General features: G+C 33.4%; 1 protein-coding gene across 1 annotated transcript in view; it reads right to left on the bottom strand.

Moving 5' to 3' along the window:
• NRDC (nardilysin convertase) overlaps nt 1–20,810 on the bottom strand; it is a 96,920-nt gene that overhangs the window by 29,420 nt on the left and 46,690 nt on the right. The window contains exons 7-14 of the mRNA XM_043449359.1: nt 15,481–15,554; nt 10,127–10,222; nt 8,965–9,087; nt 7,038–7,095; nt 5,022–5,095; nt 3,570–3,639; nt 1,431–1,508; nt 26–146 (exon numbers count right to left, since the gene is read on the bottom strand). Coding sequence (XP_043305294.1) covers nt 26–146; nt 1,431–1,508; nt 3,570–3,639; nt 5,022–5,095; nt 7,038–7,095; nt 8,965–9,087; nt 10,127–10,222; nt 15,481–15,554 — 694 coding nt within the window. The remainder of the gene's footprint in view (nt 1–25; nt 147–1,430; nt 1,509–3,569; nt 3,640–5,021; nt 5,096–7,037; nt 7,096–8,964; nt 9,088–10,126; nt 10,223–15,480; nt 15,555–20,810) is intronic.

The following is a 20,810-nucleotide window of genomic DNA, read 5'->3' as shown; positions in this document are numbered from 1 at the left end:
AAACCCCTCCATTTTAATTATTTACCTCATAGAAATGTTCATAACCCTCATCAGTCAATGTAATAGAAATGCTGAACACCGAGTAAGTAGAATTTTGCTCGAATCCTGTCTCACCATTTCCACCAAAGAGTGCAAGAGCCCAGCACCTACAGTGAGGAGAAAAAATTATTCCCATCAGTATCTGGGGATTGACAGTCCACAAATGCTTCAAATTAACAAAATAGGTAGGCTTTCCATGTAAAATTTGGGAAGCCCAGACTTTGAAGCAAACATGCTTTCCAACAGTAAGTTTAAAAGTACAATTTTTTTACAAAGTACAAAGCTTCCCAAGGAATTGTAGTGCATACAGAAATGACCAGGAGGAAATAATAGCTGTATTTACTCCTTCAATGGAAACCCTAATATTACAACACAGTAAAACAACAGTTTCATGAAGTTACAGTAATTTTTTGTTGAAGAGAACAGCACAAAATATTAGAAGCCATGTTTTCTGGAAAGCATTTCTCTTTCTCTCTTTTTTGGCCACATTGCTCAGCTTGCAGGATCTTGGTTCCCCCACCAGGGACTGAATCTGGGCCCTTGGCAGTTAAAGCATGGAGTCCTAATCACTGGACCACCAGGGAATTCCCCTGGGAAGCATTTCTCACATCCCATTTTGAATGATTTCCCAGAATAAGCCTTAAAAAACACTTCAGATACATCCCTACTTAGAATGTTAAGTAAGCTCTTTGAGACCATCAGCTAACCTGCCTGCACAGGTTATCTAGGAAAGAATCAGTAAGACTGTATTCTGACTAGAATAATCCTGAAAGTCTAAAATGAGAAAAGCAGCAGCCAGAATGAAAAACTTGAAATTCTAATAAAGTACTGTAACATAAAAAGGTTATGTAAATCTAAAATCAAATTACATTTATTATATAAAGAATATATTTAATTTCATTCACTTTTTTTTCTAGTAACCCTGCCCCCTCAGCTTTCTTTGAATAATTTAGTACACATCAATGTTTTAAAGTATTTAAATTTCTCATCCACCTTCCATTCTTGAAGTGTATGGAAAAGTCAAGCAACGAATTACTTTAATGTGTTTTGGTCCTGATTCTAAAGTTATATTTCTATTATTTGACTAGGCAATTTAAACAAGTGCTTGAATGCTTTAGGAGACATTCTGGCTATTTTCTAAAGCACATGGCTGTTCACAGTCCCACATATTTCTATAATTTATCCTCCCAATGAAGTTTTCATTAAAGTCCACCTTCTGGGTTGAGAAAGACTGGAGATCTACAGCATTTAAATAATTGACTTTATTATTGTTCAAATACAAATTCTTAATTAGAGCTAACCTTTTATGTAATTTAGGACTCATGGTTCTATAAAACTTGTCTATTATTTTTCACAGATTGCTACACTGAAAATATTTATTAAATACTTGCTTTTTTCTAAGGTAAGAAAGAATGCTGCCTTTGCCTTCATGTCCAACCAGCCAAGAGATATAATGAAGCGGTTTCACCCTTAAAAAAAAAAAAGTTAAGATCAGAAATTTTAAAATATTAAGGTACAAATACCTTAATTTTACTTTAGAAAATCTTACTTCTGAGACTGATATTTGAGAATGTGGTTATAAACTTATTTTTACATAAATTCCATTAAATATGAAATTATAATTAATTTGATAGCAGCAAGACAAAAACACTTGCTTCTTTGTAAAAATAAATTTTTCCCCACAAAAGCTAATTTACTGGAAGTTCATATATCTGGAATAAACATCAGGTTAAAACAAATACACACTCCATTAAAAAAAAAACTGGATCAAAACATATAGAAATGGTACAGTCTCTGGAAAACAGCATCATGGATGACTTTTTTCTACTTTTTAGTAGTTCTCAAGATTTCTACAATGAATTACTTTAGTAATCAGGCAGAGGGTAAACAAGGCTTTGCTAATTAAGAAAACAGAATAAGAAAATGCAAAGAAGAGGAAGAATGGTATAGATAATTCCATTTCCATAAAAAGATGTTTTATATTTATTATTTTAATGTCTGAAGGATATATAAGAATCTATTAATGTTAGGCATACTTGTGAGGACAAAGGAGATGCAGAGTTTTACTTTTTACTTAATATTCTTTGTCCTTAATATTATGTAAGCATACTATTTTTCTAATCAAAATTTAAAACAAATGGGATAAACTTTTAAATATGCATATGATCATTTTAACATTTTTTTGGATACTCTAACATACAATCAATGAATATTACTACTTCCTATATTATTCCTACACTAAAAAAAACCAAATAGACAACACACATGTTCTCTGCTTTCTAAATGGAGGCATACTGATCTTGTTTGTTAACTTCATGGGACTAGATTGTTAAAAGTATTTTCTACTGAACTGAGCTTAAGCAATACACATTACTTTTCTTTCCTTCTGCTTGTGTGTCTTCTTGGGTTTGTTTTGTTGGTAATAGTTTTAGAAACTTAAGTTAACTTTTTATCAGTTCACTAGCATTTATTTCTAATGGGAAAAGCCTTTGTAGCCACTTAATGATCCTAACCTTTAAAGAACTTCTTAGCTCATGTATATTGCTCCTGTAAGATAATTTTAAGAATAAACAAATGTTTTCCTATCTTCTAAAAATCTGACCTAACTCATTCTCAACTCAAGTAAGTTCTTGAGATTTACTCTGTAGTTGTATGCTAGGCTCAAAATTACTTAATTTTACTTTTCACAATATCAAACTAAATGGTCACCACTAACAAATCATAAGCTAATATATACTTATAATCAAAGTACTAAAGAAGTTATTACAAAAGTTAGCATTCACACTAAGATACGTAATTTCAAACACTCAGGAAAAGCAACTAATCCTAAGAAAACTCTAGCTTTTATATGCAGGAAGATATTAAAACATATAGCAAAGACAAAAATCCTGAAGTAGTAGTGTCCCAGTTTATCATCTTACCTGCATTTATAAATCTGAGTGCCCAAATTTAAACCACTCAGTATGCTTTTATACACAATAGAATATTACTTAGCCATTAAAAATAATACATTTGAATCAGTTCTAATGAGGTGGATGAAACTGGAGCCTATTATACAGAGTGAAGTCAGCCAGAAAGAAAAACACCAATACAGTATACTAATGCATTTATATGGAATTTAGAAAGATAGTAATGATAACCCTGTATGCAAGACAGCAAAAGAGACACAGATGTATTAAACAGTCTTTTGGACTCTGTGGGAGAGGGCGAGGGCAGGATGATATGGGAAAATGGCATTGAAACATGTAAATTATCATACGTGAAACGAATTGCCAGTCCAGGTTCGATGCATGAAACAGGATGCTTGGGGCCAGTGCATGGGATGACCCAGAGGGATGGGGTGGGGAGAGAGGTGGAGGGGGGGAGGAGGGGGGAGGGGGGTTCAGGATGGGGAACACATGTACACCCATGGCTGATTCAAGTCAATGTATGGCAAAACCAATACAATGTTTTAAAATAAATTAAATAAATAAATAAAATATGATTCTCAGGAAGTATCTAATGGAGTAAATTTGCCTTTGAACTCTTACCTGTAATGCTGCTGTTGAGGGGGAAGTGCCCACGTGATGGTCAGAGCATGGATTTTTCTAATTGGAACAACTGAACAAAAATATTTTTCAGAAGAGCAGACATAAGTGTTTCTCCACAACTTATATATACTATGTTACATGAAATTTTTAAAAATTCAATATACTTCATCCTCTAATAAGCAGGGGAAAGTTAAACACAATGCAATTATTATTTCAAGTTGCCAATTTTCCACTTTGAATAGTGCAATTTTGTAAATTTCTTTTCAATTTGGTTTCACAGATAGAGAAGGCATGGATAAAGGAACTAAGAAAATATGAAAACCCCAAAAGATGGATCCCTTCTTGCAAGAAGAGGTACATGACTAGGAATAAGGAGACCCATGGCTGAAATCTAGCCCTACTACTATCTTGCTATGTGATTTTATATGATTTTGAGAAAATAAACTGTATTTAACTCCTTCTGAATCTGTTATGGTATGATGAGTTGGGATAAACTAAAGTAACTCTTAAGATTCTTCCCAGTGCTACTATTCTATGATTCTTTGAAGAGAAAATCTACAGTCAGAAAAAATACAACCAAAAATAAGTTGTCTCTGGGAAGAGTCAGCTTAGTTAGAATGGAGGCAGCAGCAAATAAAGAGTGTGACAAAAGTCACTGGTCAGAGAAAACAAAGAGGAAAGAGACTGGCAACTGGGGTGAAGGAGAAGGGAATAATTAGCCAATTAGGAGAAAGGAAAATATTTGCCATGATAAAAAAAGTAAAGAAATAGTGAATTAGGAATGCTTTTGTAATATTCACCATAGGCAAATTATTAAGTAAATTATAGCATAACCATGTAATGGCTCATTGGGCAGTTATTACAAACATAATATTAAACGAAAAAAGCAAGAGACAGAAGTGTATATACTTTATAATCTCAACTATGTTAAGAAAACATATGTACAGAGACTCAAAAGAAAATTTGCCAAAACCACTTCTCTGGATGGTAAGATTTATGGGTGACTCCCCTCACCCATCTTTTTTTAATACTAAATTTGTCTCATTTAATAAAAATTAGTTTTATAGTGAAGATATAGTGAAGATAAAAGGAAGTTATTTCCAAAGTGTTTTCCCATCCTCTATTTTTGTCTTTAAAAGGCAAAAAAGAGCAGATTATAGATAAAATAGGAAAGAAACAAAAAACACCAGGAACAAAAGGAAATGAGAGAAAAAACAGGAAGAAAGCACGAAACAGACTCAAGCGGCATCAGGACCCAGGCCAATGATCTGCTACTAGTTAGCGGCCTACCATCTGTCACTAGTTGGATTTCCATTGTCTGTCTACCTCCTTTCCAATCTAGCTGTACTTTCTGTTGTATTCTCATTTTCAAAGAAAATTGGCAGCCCCGATTAAGTTTTAGAGAATGTGCTAAAGTTATTTCAAATAGTTTTAAACCTTTGGTTCACGAACCTCTATAAAGTTTGTTAAATGCTGGTGTGTCAAATGGATCCGTTAAATGGCCAAAGTTTGGTTTGGGTAACCCACTGAAAATAAAACAAATACATTAAAATTTAATTGGCAAAAGCCTTTATAAGCAGTATCTTTAGGGATACCTAAGCTGATAGGTATTTATAATCTATTCTACGCACCCCTGGTTGAGAAGCATCTTAGGCATAAGCAAATAGATGGCAAGAAAGCCACAAAATCCTGAACTACACAAACTATTCTTAACTTCAGCCCCAATAACTCAAATACTTTTAAAACTCATGGGAGACAGAAAACAATGAATTGAAGGGACCTCCCCTCCCAATATTTACTGTCTCTATCAGTCCCATTCAACTTTAGTTTTCCTCTTAATAGAAAGCCATTTCAGAGAGAAAATTTATACTAGAGATATTTTTTTGATACAACAAATACACACTGAGTGATTCTTAGGAATAAAGTATGGTATTAAGCACTGTGGTATTTAAAAAACTTGGATTCTTCCTTCTAAAGGCTTCGCACAGAGCTGAATATACTGTTAACTAATATTTCTCCTAAACATGGTCAATATGAAATCAGTATTAACTACCCAGAAGACTTTTTAACCTGTCTGATTAAGGAACCAAAGTTCTTAATGAATAATATTTAAAAGAATTTTTTAAATTTAAAATTCTTATCAGGGATTGACCAACAAGACCTAGTGAATCCCTCTCTTCCATATGTGCTGCGCTTAGTTGCTCAGCACATATGGAGCAACTTAGAGTCTTCTCTGACTCTTTGTGACCCCATGGACAGTAGCCCGCCAGGCTCCTCTGTCCATGGGGATTCTCCAGGCAAGAATACTGGAGTGGGTGGCCACGCCCTCCTCCAGGGGGTCTTCCCAACCCAGTGATCGAACCCAGGTCTTGCGCATCGCAAGCAGATTCTTTACCATCTGAGCCATCAGGGAAGCCCCTCTATTCAATATACTTATGATTTTATTAGTAAAGTTTCACAGTGAAACACATTTCAATCTGTCACTTGACACTTAAGAAGCTAATATTCACTTTTTATCAAAACAAACAAAACAACCCCATAACGTTGGCATGGCTTTCATTATCTTTCCATACTTAAAAGTACTGCTAGTATCAATGCAAATTTACATTAAGCAAGATAATCATAACCAATCAGTTGTTATTACAAATAATTCTAACATTTTTAAAACTAATTTCTCTTTCATAAATTTAAAACAAATTGTCTTGGAATGAAGAACTGGAAAAAGTCTAGCTTACTCACCTGATACAAGAAAAAAACAATCTGATTTCATTTAGTTTACTAAAATGCAAACTGCTAAGAGTGGGAAGAGACTTATCTGCTTAACAATTAAATTTTTTTAATTCTCTGTAACAAAAAATGTAACAATAAAGTATCTTTTAAATATGTGTATTATTTTTATGAATTTGAAGTGGACCAAAAAATAGTAGCTTTCTGAGCTGGAACTCTACATCCAATTTCTAATAAAAGGCAATTTGATTTGAATATATGCAACAGGCTTTTCAGGCAATATGTAAAGTCAATTATCATCTACAGGATTATTCTTTTGTAAGGGAAAAGCTTTCCAAGTTCCAAACCATGGACTTAAAAAACAAACCTTCAGAACATAATTTGTTCTGAGGCAAGGGATACATGTAAGTATATGTATATTCTACCTCTCAACACAATAATATCAGAGTTTCAAGCACTGGACACAGTAACAGAAAAGCTCTGAACAAACATAAAATGAGGCATAAATTCTTCAAAGTTACTACTTATTATAAGTTTACAAGCTTGGAAGTTTTGAACTACAGAAACTATGGAAACTTGGGTATTCAAGTCAGTTTTCCCTCTCAAAGGCTGTGTTATCTTGCTGTGTTATCCAAACTACTTCAGGTTTTAATTTAATCATCTGTTTAAAAAATAAACTAAAAGCAAAAAGCGGCCTCTTTAACTCCATAGGTGTATGATTTATGAAAATAAATGTCTTACTTGTTTGGTATCTGAGAGAAGATTTCAGTCACCCACTTTTCCAAAGTATCCAGAGTTTCTTTGTGGCGAAGGCAGGAAGGAGACAGGGAAAGGCAATGTTATTAAAAGGAGAAATGCAATTAGATTTCTCATGGATCTTTAGCTATAAAACAAAGGAATACTTTAATTTGGGCATCACTTGCCACTCCTTAACGAGTAATCAGTAACAGGAAAAATAACAATACTTAAGAAAACCTTGAGATACATATAATTTAATTTTGTTAAGACTCCTTTATTCTTTTTTCTTAGTGAATTTAGAGAAAGCACACAAGTAGAAAAAAAGTTTTGCTAGGCAAGACTGAAGGACCAAGAGATGAGAATGTATCAATCACCATTTCAAAACTTACCTCCTCTAAGAAGGTTTCTCTTAACTAACCTACACTAACTACACTGACCCTTCTCAGCAGCTCATCAGTACTATTATATTCCATTTGTTTTACATCAATATACACTTGCTGAGGTCTTCTTAGGTTGATATGATTTCTATCTTCTCTCGATTCTTTTTCTTATATTTCATAAGAAGTTCTTTTGAAATTTCTAGTAAAACAGGAGTTCTAAATGAAAAAGGAAATCTTTTAGTCTTATCCCAGTGATTCGTTACCATCACTGGATATTACTTGTTAGTTCCAACAGACACATGAGTTTCACTAACTCAAAAAGAGATGCCCCAGGATTTATAACACAAGATGCAAATCAGTAATCAAGTTCTAAATTTACTCCATACTATTTATATTGATATTTAACTTGTAAATGATACAATAAATGCTGATGCTCCCAACTGACTCTAGATTGGACAAAGTTCTCTTACCGAATATGTGGGACTTATTTTAGAAATTTGCAAGAAGCATTACTATACTTATATTTGCTATCACTGAAGAAAAGAATGCAAAAAAAGCAACACCCAGTTGAAGAAAAATGCATGTTCACGACAGATCTGGAAACAAAAATTAGTTTAAAACTGCAAACTAACATTACATACTAAATATAGAATTGCCTATTTTAATAAATGTTGTAAAAGAAATTGAGATGCACATTTGCAGTCTAACTGCCATACCATATCCATAACCTTATGTTCATGTCAACTTTAGTGGACTAATTTTGATTCTAAATATAAAAATGTTTTATAATTAAGTGCCAAGTCAGCTCTGACCTTAATTTTGACAATGAGAGAGCAAAATTTTATAAAAAGGAGAATTACATTAGGGTGAGAAAATTTGTTTTTTAAAAAGAAATATACAAACTGAGGTATATCAAATGTATATCAAATATGAGGTATATCAAAATATATAGTTCAGCAAATGACTGACTTTGAAAAGTAACCTAAGGAGAATAAAATATAAAGAAAACAAAAGATACTATGATTTCTTTAATGAGAAAAGTTGATAAAACATTATCTTCACTAAAGATAAAAGAAAAAAAAAAGAAGGAAAAGTGTAGAGGTACTGACCAATATTTTTACATTTCAGATACTTAATTGATAGGCTTCAATTAATCATGCCATTTTATTGGATGCTATGTAATGATGAAAAGACAAACACTGTGCCCTCTAAGAGTTTATGATTAACACAGATTAAATGCAAAAGCAGAGATGATAAAGGCAGCAGCCAAATGTTGCTCAAAAGACCAATTCACAATCTATTAGTACATTAATACACTAACACTAGCCAAGAGATAAGACTTATGTCTATAAAAGAAAAAACATTTGCCTGAGAATCAGATGATCTTGTGTGTCCCTGAGCTTTGCCTCTTCAAATTCTGATATCCTTTAGTTCATATTAGGATCAAGCACTAAAGTAAGTTAACAGTGCACAGCAACACTGATGTGACAGACAATCCTAAGAAAGCAGTACTTTCAAGTAATTCTAAGGGCCACAGTAGACAATATTACCTTTGGACTGAACCACTAAAGTCATGTAATGAGCAGAATAGTAACGAATCCAGAATTCTCTCAATCTAGCATGTGTATCAGTATTGTTTCTTTTGGGCTCATGTTTGAGAGTTTCAGCATTTCCTATAAAAAAATGAAAAAGATTATAGATATGACTAAGTTTACTGTATTAAAAGTCTCTACACTGACAACGCACCCTCTGCTACTATAGACAACTAAGGAAACAACCCAAGCGACTCGAAATACTGAAACAGTTTACAATAATAGGACAAAAATTCACAAGAACAATTTCAAGGTATATTTTAACACATAAGGAATTAATCTCCAGTTAGCAATACCTCAACAACAGTACTTGCCTTACATTTCCTTTCTTAGTAATTGTCTATCAGGTTTTATCTATGAATTATTTTAGTAATATTCTGCATAATTCTTAAACATAAACTACACACAGCCAGGATGCCATATAAAGAGTATACAACTGTACAAACAAGCAAACAAGCAAATCATCCTTTGAATGACTGGTCTAAATGCTATTAGGCCAACTCATTCCAGATTCTACTCTGTTGTCAAGAGGATTAATATAAGGCTATAATAATTGAATTCTAACAATAAGAAACAGCCATTATGAAAAACAGACACCATTCAAACAGCTTACCAATTAAACAAAATTAGGTCACAGCTCAAAAACTACTAGAGAAATCACTGCTCAATCTCTGTTGATAAAGGCAAATTCAGGTTGGGGTAAAGCACATATTTTATAACACAGTTTTTTAAGAGGTTCAAATTCCACATCCACCATTATCATATTTAAGCAAATTAACTTCTCTGAGCCCGTTTCTTTATCTTTAAATGGAGATTATAATGGTATCCAGGTTCATAACATTGTTATGACGATTAAATGGGATAATTCACACTGTGGTAGTAGAGCATCTGGCACCCAAAAAACATTTTCTAAATATTAGGTGCTATTCCTCATATATCCAACATTAGGGAACCAAAATATAGGCATACTTAACTGCTTTCTATTTGAAAAGCTACCTATCTACCCCAAAATGTAAAAAGTACCTAACTACCTTACCTTTCCATTCTTTATAAACCCTTCATGCTCTCAATCTTTCTTTACTAGAAAATATGAAACAGGATGAAGTATTTAGTCTCTTACCCCAAAAAAATTTCCCCATAGGATGTCCAGGTCTAGCAAGGCTTCCAAACAACATTTCCTTTCTGTTTGCGTCAGAGGGTCTTGCAAGCTGATATTCTGTCAATTTTAAAGAAATACTTTTAATAAAATGAAATTCAGTATCTTGATTTACTATCTGGAAATTCAAGCTTAAAGAACTGAAAGTAAGGAAGTAACAAAAATTAGTTTTATGAATCATGTGTAGTAAGACTGAAGTGGGGAATTCAATGATCTAGGACAGGTTCTATGACTTAATATATTCTGTAACTTTGGGTAGTCAATTCACCTTTCTAGCGATTTTCCTTTATTTTCCAATGAAACAGGTAGTTAATGACCTGAAAGTTTCAAGTCTAGAATATGAGAACTAAAATACTGCCTGCCATATCAGTAAACAAAGGATGTTACAGCCATCAAACCATCACATTACAGCCACAGGGACAGTGCGTCCTAAGGAAACTCAGCATGAGAAAACACAGGATACTGGCCCCAGATAGCTAAGATGCTATCAAAGGAATGATTTCAGTGAGTCCAGACTCTTGCATCTTCCCATACATAGAAAAGCACTAAATTCCTTATCTTGAGATATCTCATTTTCTTTTATTAACAGTAATCTTTTGATGTTTCAACCACCTGGTCTCTTGTTGCAAAAAACTCCTATATATCCTGGCTCCCTGATCCCCCTTGCCACTTTAGAACAGTTTTTTCAGCATTATCTGAGATGCTTCCCAGGCTTGAAAAAGCATCTGAGATGCTTCCCAGGCTTGAAGTCCTCAGAGAACCCATCAAGTTAAATATAACTCTCAACTTTTAGGCTGTGCATTTCTATTCAGTCAACAGATGCTATGTCCAACATTTTATTAATGAAGGTGTTAATAAAATGTCAAATCAAATTCCTTATTATCTGAGAACTTTGCTATATATATTATTTAAATTTCCTCCAAAGCCAACTATGTAGATAATAAAGTACTAATGGTTAAAAACAATCACTTTGAAGCCAGAAATATCTTGGCTAGAATCCAAGTTCTGCAATAACTAAGCTGCACAACAGTGAGGAAGTTATCTAACCTCCCAAATTCTATTTTTCGTCTATAGTATGTAGTTACTAGTACCAAGCTCATAGGATTTTTTTAAATAAGATACATTCCTACACTGACCATCTACTATACTACTAAACTAATTGCTGGAGGTAGAAAGTTCAGAATCAAAGCAGAGTCAAAATATCAGGCTGAAGAGATAAGGAAGAAACAATTTTTGAAAGAGCCCTTCTAAGCCTCAGTTTCACTGCATGTCAAAAAAGGATAATGGAGGTAATAATCATAATGATGCACATAATAAGCTCAATAAATGTTAGCTATTATTACTTACAGGAATAATGGTAAGGCATTACAAATGTTTAGTAAGGAGAGTAACATTATCATTATCATAGATCTAGACTTCAGTAAGTTCATTCTGGTTGTAAATGTGGAAGCAAAAGCAGAGACAGGAAAACTGATGAGGAGCCATCACTGTTATACTTGGTAAAGAGAGCAGAAACCAAAGTGGTGACGGAAGAGATGGAAAGAAGTGGAAACATATATGAAATAACATACTTCAGTTATAAATCATGAAGTCTAAATTAAAGATGAGACAGTAAAAAAAATACATTTATAATTTCCATATCTGGAAAATATACATAGTAAAAAGTATATATACATAGCTTCAACAAAGCAAATTTTTAAAATCTCTGTAAAAATATGAAGATATGGTGGCTATAACACAGAAGAAACAATTCCATTATTAAGTGTGAAAGACTGAACAATGGCCCCCAAAGATGGCCATATCTTAATCTCCAAAACCTGTGAATGTGTTACCTTATATGGTAAAAGGAACTGTGCACTGTGATTAAATTAATGATCTTGTGATGAGGGGACTCTACTATATTATCTGGGTGGTCCCAATGTAATCAGAGGGTCCTTAAAAGAGGATCAAGGTCAGAAGATGTTAAGACAAAAGCAGGGTCAGATAGCAAAGGAGATTCCACACCAATGGCTCTTAAGATAATGAAAGGAACCACAGTCTAGGAAAGTAGGTGGTATCTAGAAGGTAGGAAAGGAAACAGATTCTCCCTTGGGGCTGCCAACAGAATTGCAGTCCTGAGGAAATTATTTCAGATTTCCGACCTCCAAAAGTTTTTAAAAAAATCTGTTATTTTAAGCCACTGAGTTTCTGGTAATTTGTTACAGCAGCAACAGGAAACTACAATAGAGTAGACATATAAACATATCTACAAAAAGTAATCTAGTATTTCCCTACAACTGACAAAAATAGAGTACAAATACTGAACACTTAGAGAACACACTCAACCACTTGATTATATTAAAAAAAAGCTTTGGTCATATCCCCAATCTCAATTACTAAGGTACAATATGTAAGCAATTACACATGATTATGTAAGAGTATGAATAATCATTAAAATAAAGAGCTAATCATTAAGGATAATATTTTCTCTACAATCTTATTTTAGCAATAAGTCAATCTGATTTTAAGATCTATCCTGTGTACATTTGTGGCTTCTGTGATTAAATGTATTCAAGAAAATTATAAAACACTGAACAGACCTATCTGCATTGTGCAAACAAATTCTTATAAATTTATGTGTATAACCACTCCATTGAAAGATCAGACCAAAAACAGACTGTCAATGCAGGGCATGGTAATGAAGGTACAACAAGTATAAATTTAAAACCTAGGAAAGAATCTCTTCCATAAGCAGGAGGAGAAGGAAATGAAAAGGAAATGAAAATGAAAAGATGAATCTACCATGACAGCTGAATTTCATTTCAACTCCTCTCACATTGAATTGGTCATTAGAACATGCAGGCAACTAAAAACATGCAAATGAGGTGAGAATGATAGAATAAAGATTATTACATCCTAATAAAAGAAAATAACATCCAATTGTGAAGCTTTCAAAAGTGCTTAATAGACCTCATTATTTGTAGACACTGATTCTGGAAAAAGAAAGGCTAAGATGTGTGACTACAATACTGACTTCGACCTGGCCTAGAGCTGTTAACTCTTAATGGTCTACATATGATATGTGTTAACATGTGACACTATTCAATTATAAATGTTTTGTGGCTTTAGCCAAGATAAATTTATGCTGTGTTCATAATAAATATCAGTATCTACCAATGTGTAAATACTGAGTCCCCAAATGTTCATATGTTCAATGTTCACAGAACCTAAACTTAGTTCATCTTAAATTTTCTAATGTATTATAAATACAAATAAGAGAATAATATATCATAAACAATAAGCTAAAAAACTACTTAATGAATACTAGTTTGTTACACCAAAATTTTAAGACCTCTCCCATCTCCTTGCATACATGGCATGCTCAGTCGCTTCAGCCGTGTCCGACTCTCTGCGACCCCATGGACCATGGCCCGCCAGGCTTCTCTGCCCATTGGATTCTCCAGGCAAAAATACTGGAGTGGGTTGCCATGCCCTCCTCCAAGGGATCATGCCAACCCATGGATCGAACCTGCATCTCTTGCACTACAGGTGGGTTCTTTATCACTGAGCCACTGGGGAAATCCCTTTCATCTCCCTCATCTCAAGTAAATCCTTTATACTTAGAAGGTTAAGTAACTAATGATATATACCTAGCTATTTGTATCAGATTACAAATTGAAACCTAGGTCTCCTATCATCAAAAACAAAACAAACAGAGCCTTTAGCTTAAGTTCATTTTAAACCAAAACTACTTATTGTGAGTGTGTGAGTACATATCATATATCACACATTCAAAATAAAATATATTCTGAATTAAACTCATAAAATTAAATGAGATATTTAATCTTTTGGGGGGGGCGCACCACACAGCTAGTAAACTCTTAGTCTGTCAACCAAAGACTGAGCCTGGGCTGCTGCTGCTGCTAAGTCGCTTCAGTCGTGTCCGACTCTGTGCGACCCCTTAGACGGCACCCCACCAGGCTCCGCCGGCCCTCGGATTCTCCAGGCAAGAATACTGGAGTGGGCGGCCATTTCCTTCTCCAATGCATGAAAGTGAAAAGTGAAAGTGAAGTCGCCTGGCTACAGCAATACAATTTCTGAGTCCTATCACTGGACCATCAGGGTTTAACCTTTTAAATGGCAATTTCAACCCACTCTTGAAACTATACAAATAAAAACACACCTGAAAGAATTAAAGACACAGAATATAGTTCCTAGGTTCCAAAAGCAAGGAAGGCTTTTAGAGTTTTCCTTATTTATTTTAGTTTTCATACATTCAACAAAGTTATCTGGGCCTATGAAAAAACCCCGTTGTGGGTAAGTAAATAACAAAAATGAAGAAAATAAATCTTTGGTTATAAGAAGCGACTAGAGCTAGGAGGAATCTAACTCCATTCTACCCTCTTTTACTAATAAATTGAGGGCCACAATTAGTGACATTTCTATAACTAAAACACAGTTTGCTGACTTGAAAACAAATAGTTCTTTCCAGTCATCTGCAGTTTATTTTGCCTAGTGAAGGCAGTAAATGATTATCAGAAATAGACACACAATCAAACCAAAGGGAAAATTTACAAAAGGAAGAACTAGTACAAAGACCTTGCCTCTTCAGTCATGCAAGCCAAGCCTAACTTATATGAACTGGAAGTCCCCCCAAGTGTACTATTACATGTTTCTAATGCTAAAATAAGGAAGCAGGGTTAATCTGCAGTGATATTATTTACCGATACCCTGTAACTGAGAGATATCTGTAGCACAGTTCTCTAACGAATCCTCACCCTATACAGACACACAGTTTTCCTTATTGTCTTCAATCAATCTTTAAATCACAAAGATAAGAAAGATCATCAAAAAGTAAAATTAACAGGTTTCCTGCTCAGGAGTTTAGTTTCTTCATCTATAAACATACCAAAATTATTTTCAGTACAGAAGCTAAATCCACAAAGCAGTGACACACAGAAGTAACAAAAAATAAGCTATTTTAATATCAGGATGGTGCATAAAGTAAAGCCTCAGAGGAAATATTTCTTCATGCAAAAAGAGTATGTGAACTTCTAAAGTCTGAATACCCAGTATTAGTCTTAAGAATCAAGAATTATGGTAAGAGGTCAGTCACTGTGGTAAAACCCTCAAAAAAAGCAAAGGCTGAAAAATCAAAAATCCACAATCCTTCAATTTATTTCAAATCTATACTGAATAGACACTTAATGGCTTCAGTAATAAATATGACATTTCTATTTTAATTTAGCCCTTTATGACACAAAGAGTGATAAAGAATGATAAATGTGCTAAATAACTGGATCAATGAAGGAAAAAACAGTATGACATAAAGCACTTACCACTATCAACAGCTTCAACTTCTCGGTCAATTGCATCTCTGATCATTAGCGGATGAATGAAAAACTGGGCCCATCTTAAGACAAAAAAACACACCGGGGTCTGGTAAAAGCTGTTCACCAGCCAACATCTATTTTTTTAAAGTAAGAAACTTTACTAAGCTGGAGATTTAGTTCATAATCATGTGTATAAAACCTAAACAATATACAGCATTTCTAGATTTTGAAGTCTATGAACCACTTTTTCTCTATTAAGAAATATAACACCCACTACAGAAAAATACATAAAACGAGCATAAAGACTTCAGGGCAAATACCAAAGTGGCAACTACTCAGTTCAAGAACTAGAACACTGTCGAAACTCTAGAAGCACCCAGTACCCATCTCAGAAGTAATATCATAAATGTTACAGTAATCACTTCTCTGCTTTTCTTGGTAGTTTTAACACATATACATGTATTTCTAGACATGTTTCTTGATTTTTTTTCCATTATCAACCCTAAGGAGCCTTTTCAGAAATTTTATTCCAGTCACTACCCTATGAAATTTCTGTACACATATACAGCCTGTTTACATATTGTATGTGTACCTGATTTCATAAGTAAAAAGTATCTGAGGACTACTCTTTTTTAACTTTTTAAGTTAAAATATTAACGGTTATTAGTATTTCACTTAATTGTATAACTATATTTGTAAGCTTTAATATAATTTATTCCTTATAGAGGTTGTAGTACATCAAATTACATATGCAAATTACCCATTTATATAATAATGGCAATACAATCAAGTTTTTAAAAAATTAGTATTTATTTTTCCAGCAAGACATTAAAAAATTAATTTCCTACAATATTTAATAAACTTTGAACTTCTGGTTGCTCTGAGAAGATTTAACTTAATTAGCTACTAGTACTCATTAAAATGTTACTGACATTTTTTTCTTTTCAGTACTTGTTATAACTGATGGGCTAAATAACTTTTGTTGAATTAAATAATAAAACAGATTATATTTAATTCTAAAAATCAAAGTCACACACAAAAGAAGAGAGAGGGTCAAACATAAACCATATCCACAAGGCAGCTAATGGCAACCAACTGACACACGCAGACTACCTCTAGTGATGATTTCATGATCAAACAATCATGTGAACGTCCTCCAATCATCTATCACCACAATTGTAGCCCAGACCTTACATACGCTCTGCATCTCTTCCATGAACTCAGTGTCAGTGTAAATGGTGCTCATGTGATTCTTGAGAAAACTCAGAAAGAAATTAATACTAAGTGAAGATTTTGCAGATAGGGTTAAGCTTTGGAGGGCCACAAACCATTATAATATCAAACATTTTTTTACCTCCAAGAAACAATTTCTGCTACCAAAAGAAACAATATGAACCCTGCCAAGAATGCATGTTCTAGACAATATATTTTCATTTTTGAGCTTCATATAAATGGATATGTAGTTTATATACCCTTTACATGATTTATTTAACTCAACACTTTAATAGTCATTCACGATCTTACACGTGACTGTGGCTGATTTATTTTCACTGCAATAGAATATTCCAAAAAAAAAGAAAAGAATATTCCACTGCATGAATTTACTCATCCATTCTACTGCTGATGGATATTTGTGCTGGTTCCGGATCCGAACCATTACAAATAATGTTGTCAAAAACATTCTTATAAATATGTACCACGGCACATGTACACAAGTTTGTCTAAATATCTATCTAAGAACTCCAAGGTAACAGCACATGCATCATACGTCCTACCTCACCAGGTTAATACCAAACCTTTCCAAAAGTGACTGTGCCAGTTTACTCCTGCATCAGAACATTCCTCCAGTCCTCTACAACCTCATCTTCACTTGGTATTGTCAGACGTTAAAATTTTCTGTAACTTTTAGAAGGATAGTTAAATTTCATAATGATTTGAATCTACATTTTCCTGATAGAACATTTTGTAAATTTAGTAATAATTTTAATTTCTTCTGTTATAATATGCCTGTTTTAGGGCTTCTTCTATTGGGTTGTAGTTTTCTTATTGATTCTAACAGTATATATATTTAATTATCCATTGTGGCTCAGACGGTAAAACGTCTGCCTACAATGTGGGAGACCCGGGTTCGATCCCTGGGTCAGGAAGATCCCCTGGAGGAGGAAATGGCTACCCAGTCCAGTACTCTTGCCTGGAAAATCCCATGGACGGAGGATCCTGGTAGGCTACAGTTCATGAGGTTGCAAAGAGTTGGACACAACTGAGTGACTTCACTTCACTTATATAATATGTAAAGCATATATAATCATATGTAAACATATGTAATCTAATAATTAAAACTCAATGGTATTATTCTAAGTCCTTTGTTAGTTACATGTGTTACAAATATATTCTTCCACTTTATACTTGCTTTTTTCACTCTCTTTATGTTACCTTTACATGAACACAATGTACTATCATCTCTCCTTTTTGTTTTTCCATCTTGTTTGATAATCCTTATCTAAGGTTAAAGTCACGCTTTTCCATAAAACTTTTAATGGCACTTTTCACTTTTTGGTCTATAATCCACATAGAATTGTTTTTTTGTGTATGTTGTGAGATAGGGAGTCAGTTTTGTTTTTGCCATTATACTATCTTGGTATTATTTTTTTAAAAAGCCCTTGACCACTGCTTCATAATGTTCCCATCAAAAATCAAGTGTCCATGTATGTGTTGGTCTATTTCCATTCCAAGAAACATTCTGTTCCACCGTCTCTTTGTCTAGCCTTCTGCTAACACCACAATGTCCTAACTACAAAACAAATCTTAATATCTAGTAGGTCAAGTTCTACGACCTTGTTATTTTTCCAATTCAAAAGTATCCTGGCTATACTTAGCCCTCTGTATTTCCTTATAAATCTTAAGAGTTAAGTTGTCTATTTAAGACTAAGTAAATCTTCTATGATTATGGTTGTGATATCACTGAATCTGTACATTAAATAGGAAGAACTAATGTCACTGAAAAAAACAAGAGAGAAAGATTTTGGGGAATCCCCTGGTGGTCCAGTGGTTAGGACTCTGCACTTTCAATGCAGGTGGCAGGGGTTCGATCCCTGGTTGGGGAGCTAGGATCCTCCATGCTTAGCAAAGTGGCCAAAAGAAAAATTTTTTTAAAGGGCTTAAAATCCATAAATAGTATTTCTCTCAATTTATTTAGGTCTTTTATTTAATATTTAAATAAGATTTTAATATATCCTCCATGAAGAAGTCTTATATATAATTTGGGGGATGATTCCTTTTTTTCCCAAACTTTAAACTTTTTATTTTGTATTGGGGTATAGCTGATTAACAATGTTGCAGTAGTTTCAGATGAACAGTGCAAGGGACTCAGCCATACATACACATGTATCCATTCTCCCCTAAACACCCCTCCTTTCCAGGCTTCTACATAACACTGACCCGAGTTCCTTGTGCTATACAACGGGTCCCTGGTTGGTTATGGGAAATGATTCTTGAATGTCTGATTATGTAGCTCTTATAAACTTGGTTTTAAATTTCAATTTCTAATTGCTGCAGATACACAGAAATTATACTTTTATATGTTAAACATAATTTTTGTGGTTTTAAATTTGTGCATATCCAGCTATCTTACTGAATTCTGTTGTTAGTAATTTTTATCTGTATATTTTAAATTTTCTATGTTCACAATCATATCATATGCTATGACAGTTTATTTTGCTTATTTTTCTTTCTTCCCTAATAGAATGATGAATAGAAGTGATCATAAACCGCATCTGCCTTGTTCTTGATCCCAGCTTGAAATCTTTCGAAGTTTCACCATTAAATATAAGGTTTGATTTAAAATATCAAATATCACACTGAGAAAGCTATCTTATATCCCACTTGCCAACAGCATCTTCATTAACAGATACTCAATTTCACCATGTAATTTTTCTCTACATACACAGAATTATGGTTTTTTCTCCTTCAATCTGGCAATGAGATGAACAGCACTGATTTTGTTAACCCTACCTTGTATTTCCAGGATGAACCCAACTCAGTACTGCTGTATCAGCCTGTTTGTGAATCTGGTCTATATTTTTTCTTATATTATACTTTCTTATATCAAGGTTGTGCTGTTTTTTAAATGAGGGAGGAATTATTTCTTTCCTCCATTTTTTTGTAAGACTCTAAAGAAAACAAGTTTATTTTTGAGAAGATCTTTCATTACTGATTGATTTCTTTAATGATTATGAGTATGCAAACTTTTAAATTATAATTTCTCTTATGTGGGTTTTATAAATAATATTACTAGGAATTTGTGAATGCCCTCTAGTTTTTTCATTTACTGGAAAAGGTTTTCAAAATATCTTATTATATTTTCAATATCAGCCAATATATCATATTCTTTTTTATTCCTGATATTTTCACATACTTTTTTCCTTTGACCAGTCTCATAAAAGGTTTATCTATTTTGTTAGTTTTTTCAAACCAACATTTAGCTTTCTAGAAAGTCTATGTTTGCTGTTTCTATTGAGACATAATTCACATACCACAAAATATCCCTTTAAAAGTATATAATTAAAAGAATTTTACTACATTCACAGAATTGTGTACATTACCACTAATTTCAGAAAACAGTCATTAACCCCAAAATAAACTCTGTACCTTTTAACAGTCATCTTCTATTCCCCCATCCCTCCAGCCCCTGTAACACTTTTGATCTCTATGGATTTGCCTATTTTGGACATTTCATGTAAATGGAATCAAACCTTATATGGGGCCTTTTGTGTCTGGCCCCTTTCTCTTAGCATAATGTTTTCAACATTCATTTCAAACATTGTATCATGCACCAGAACTTCATTCCCTTATTATTGCCAAGTAACATTCCTTTGTATGGATATGCCACATTTGGTTTATCCATTCATCAGTGGATTGACATTTCGGTTTTTCCACTTTTGACCTATTATATATGATGCTGCTACAAACACTCATTTAGATATTTTTATGCAAACCTATGTTTTCAATTCTCTAGAGAATGTATACAAAGAGTAGAACTGCTAAGTCATATTGTAACTCTAACTTTTGATGAAGTTTTCTAACTACATTTTCTAACACAGCTATACCACCAACAATGTATGAAGGTTCTAATTTATCTACACATTTACCAATAATTGTTAATGTTCTTCTTTTTGAAGTGATACCTCACTGAAGTTTTTTTTTAATTGAAGTATAACTGTTTTACAATGGTGTGTTAATTTCTGTGAACAGCAAAGTGACTCGGTTACACCTATTTTTTCTATTCTTTTCCATTCTGATTTATCAAAGGATACTGAATATAATTTCCTAGCTATAAA

Source organism: Cervus canadensis, chromosome 2 (genome assembly GCF_019320065.1).
Source record: "Cervus canadensis isolate Bull #8, Minnesota chromosome 2, ASM1932006v1, whole genome shotgun sequence".
Classification (NCBI taxonomy): Eukaryota; Metazoa; Chordata; class Mammalia; order Artiodactyla; family Cervidae; genus Cervus; species Cervus canadensis.
The sequence above is the reverse complement of the archived record's forward strand: the minus strand, read 5'-3'. Positions and strand labels throughout refer to the sequence as shown.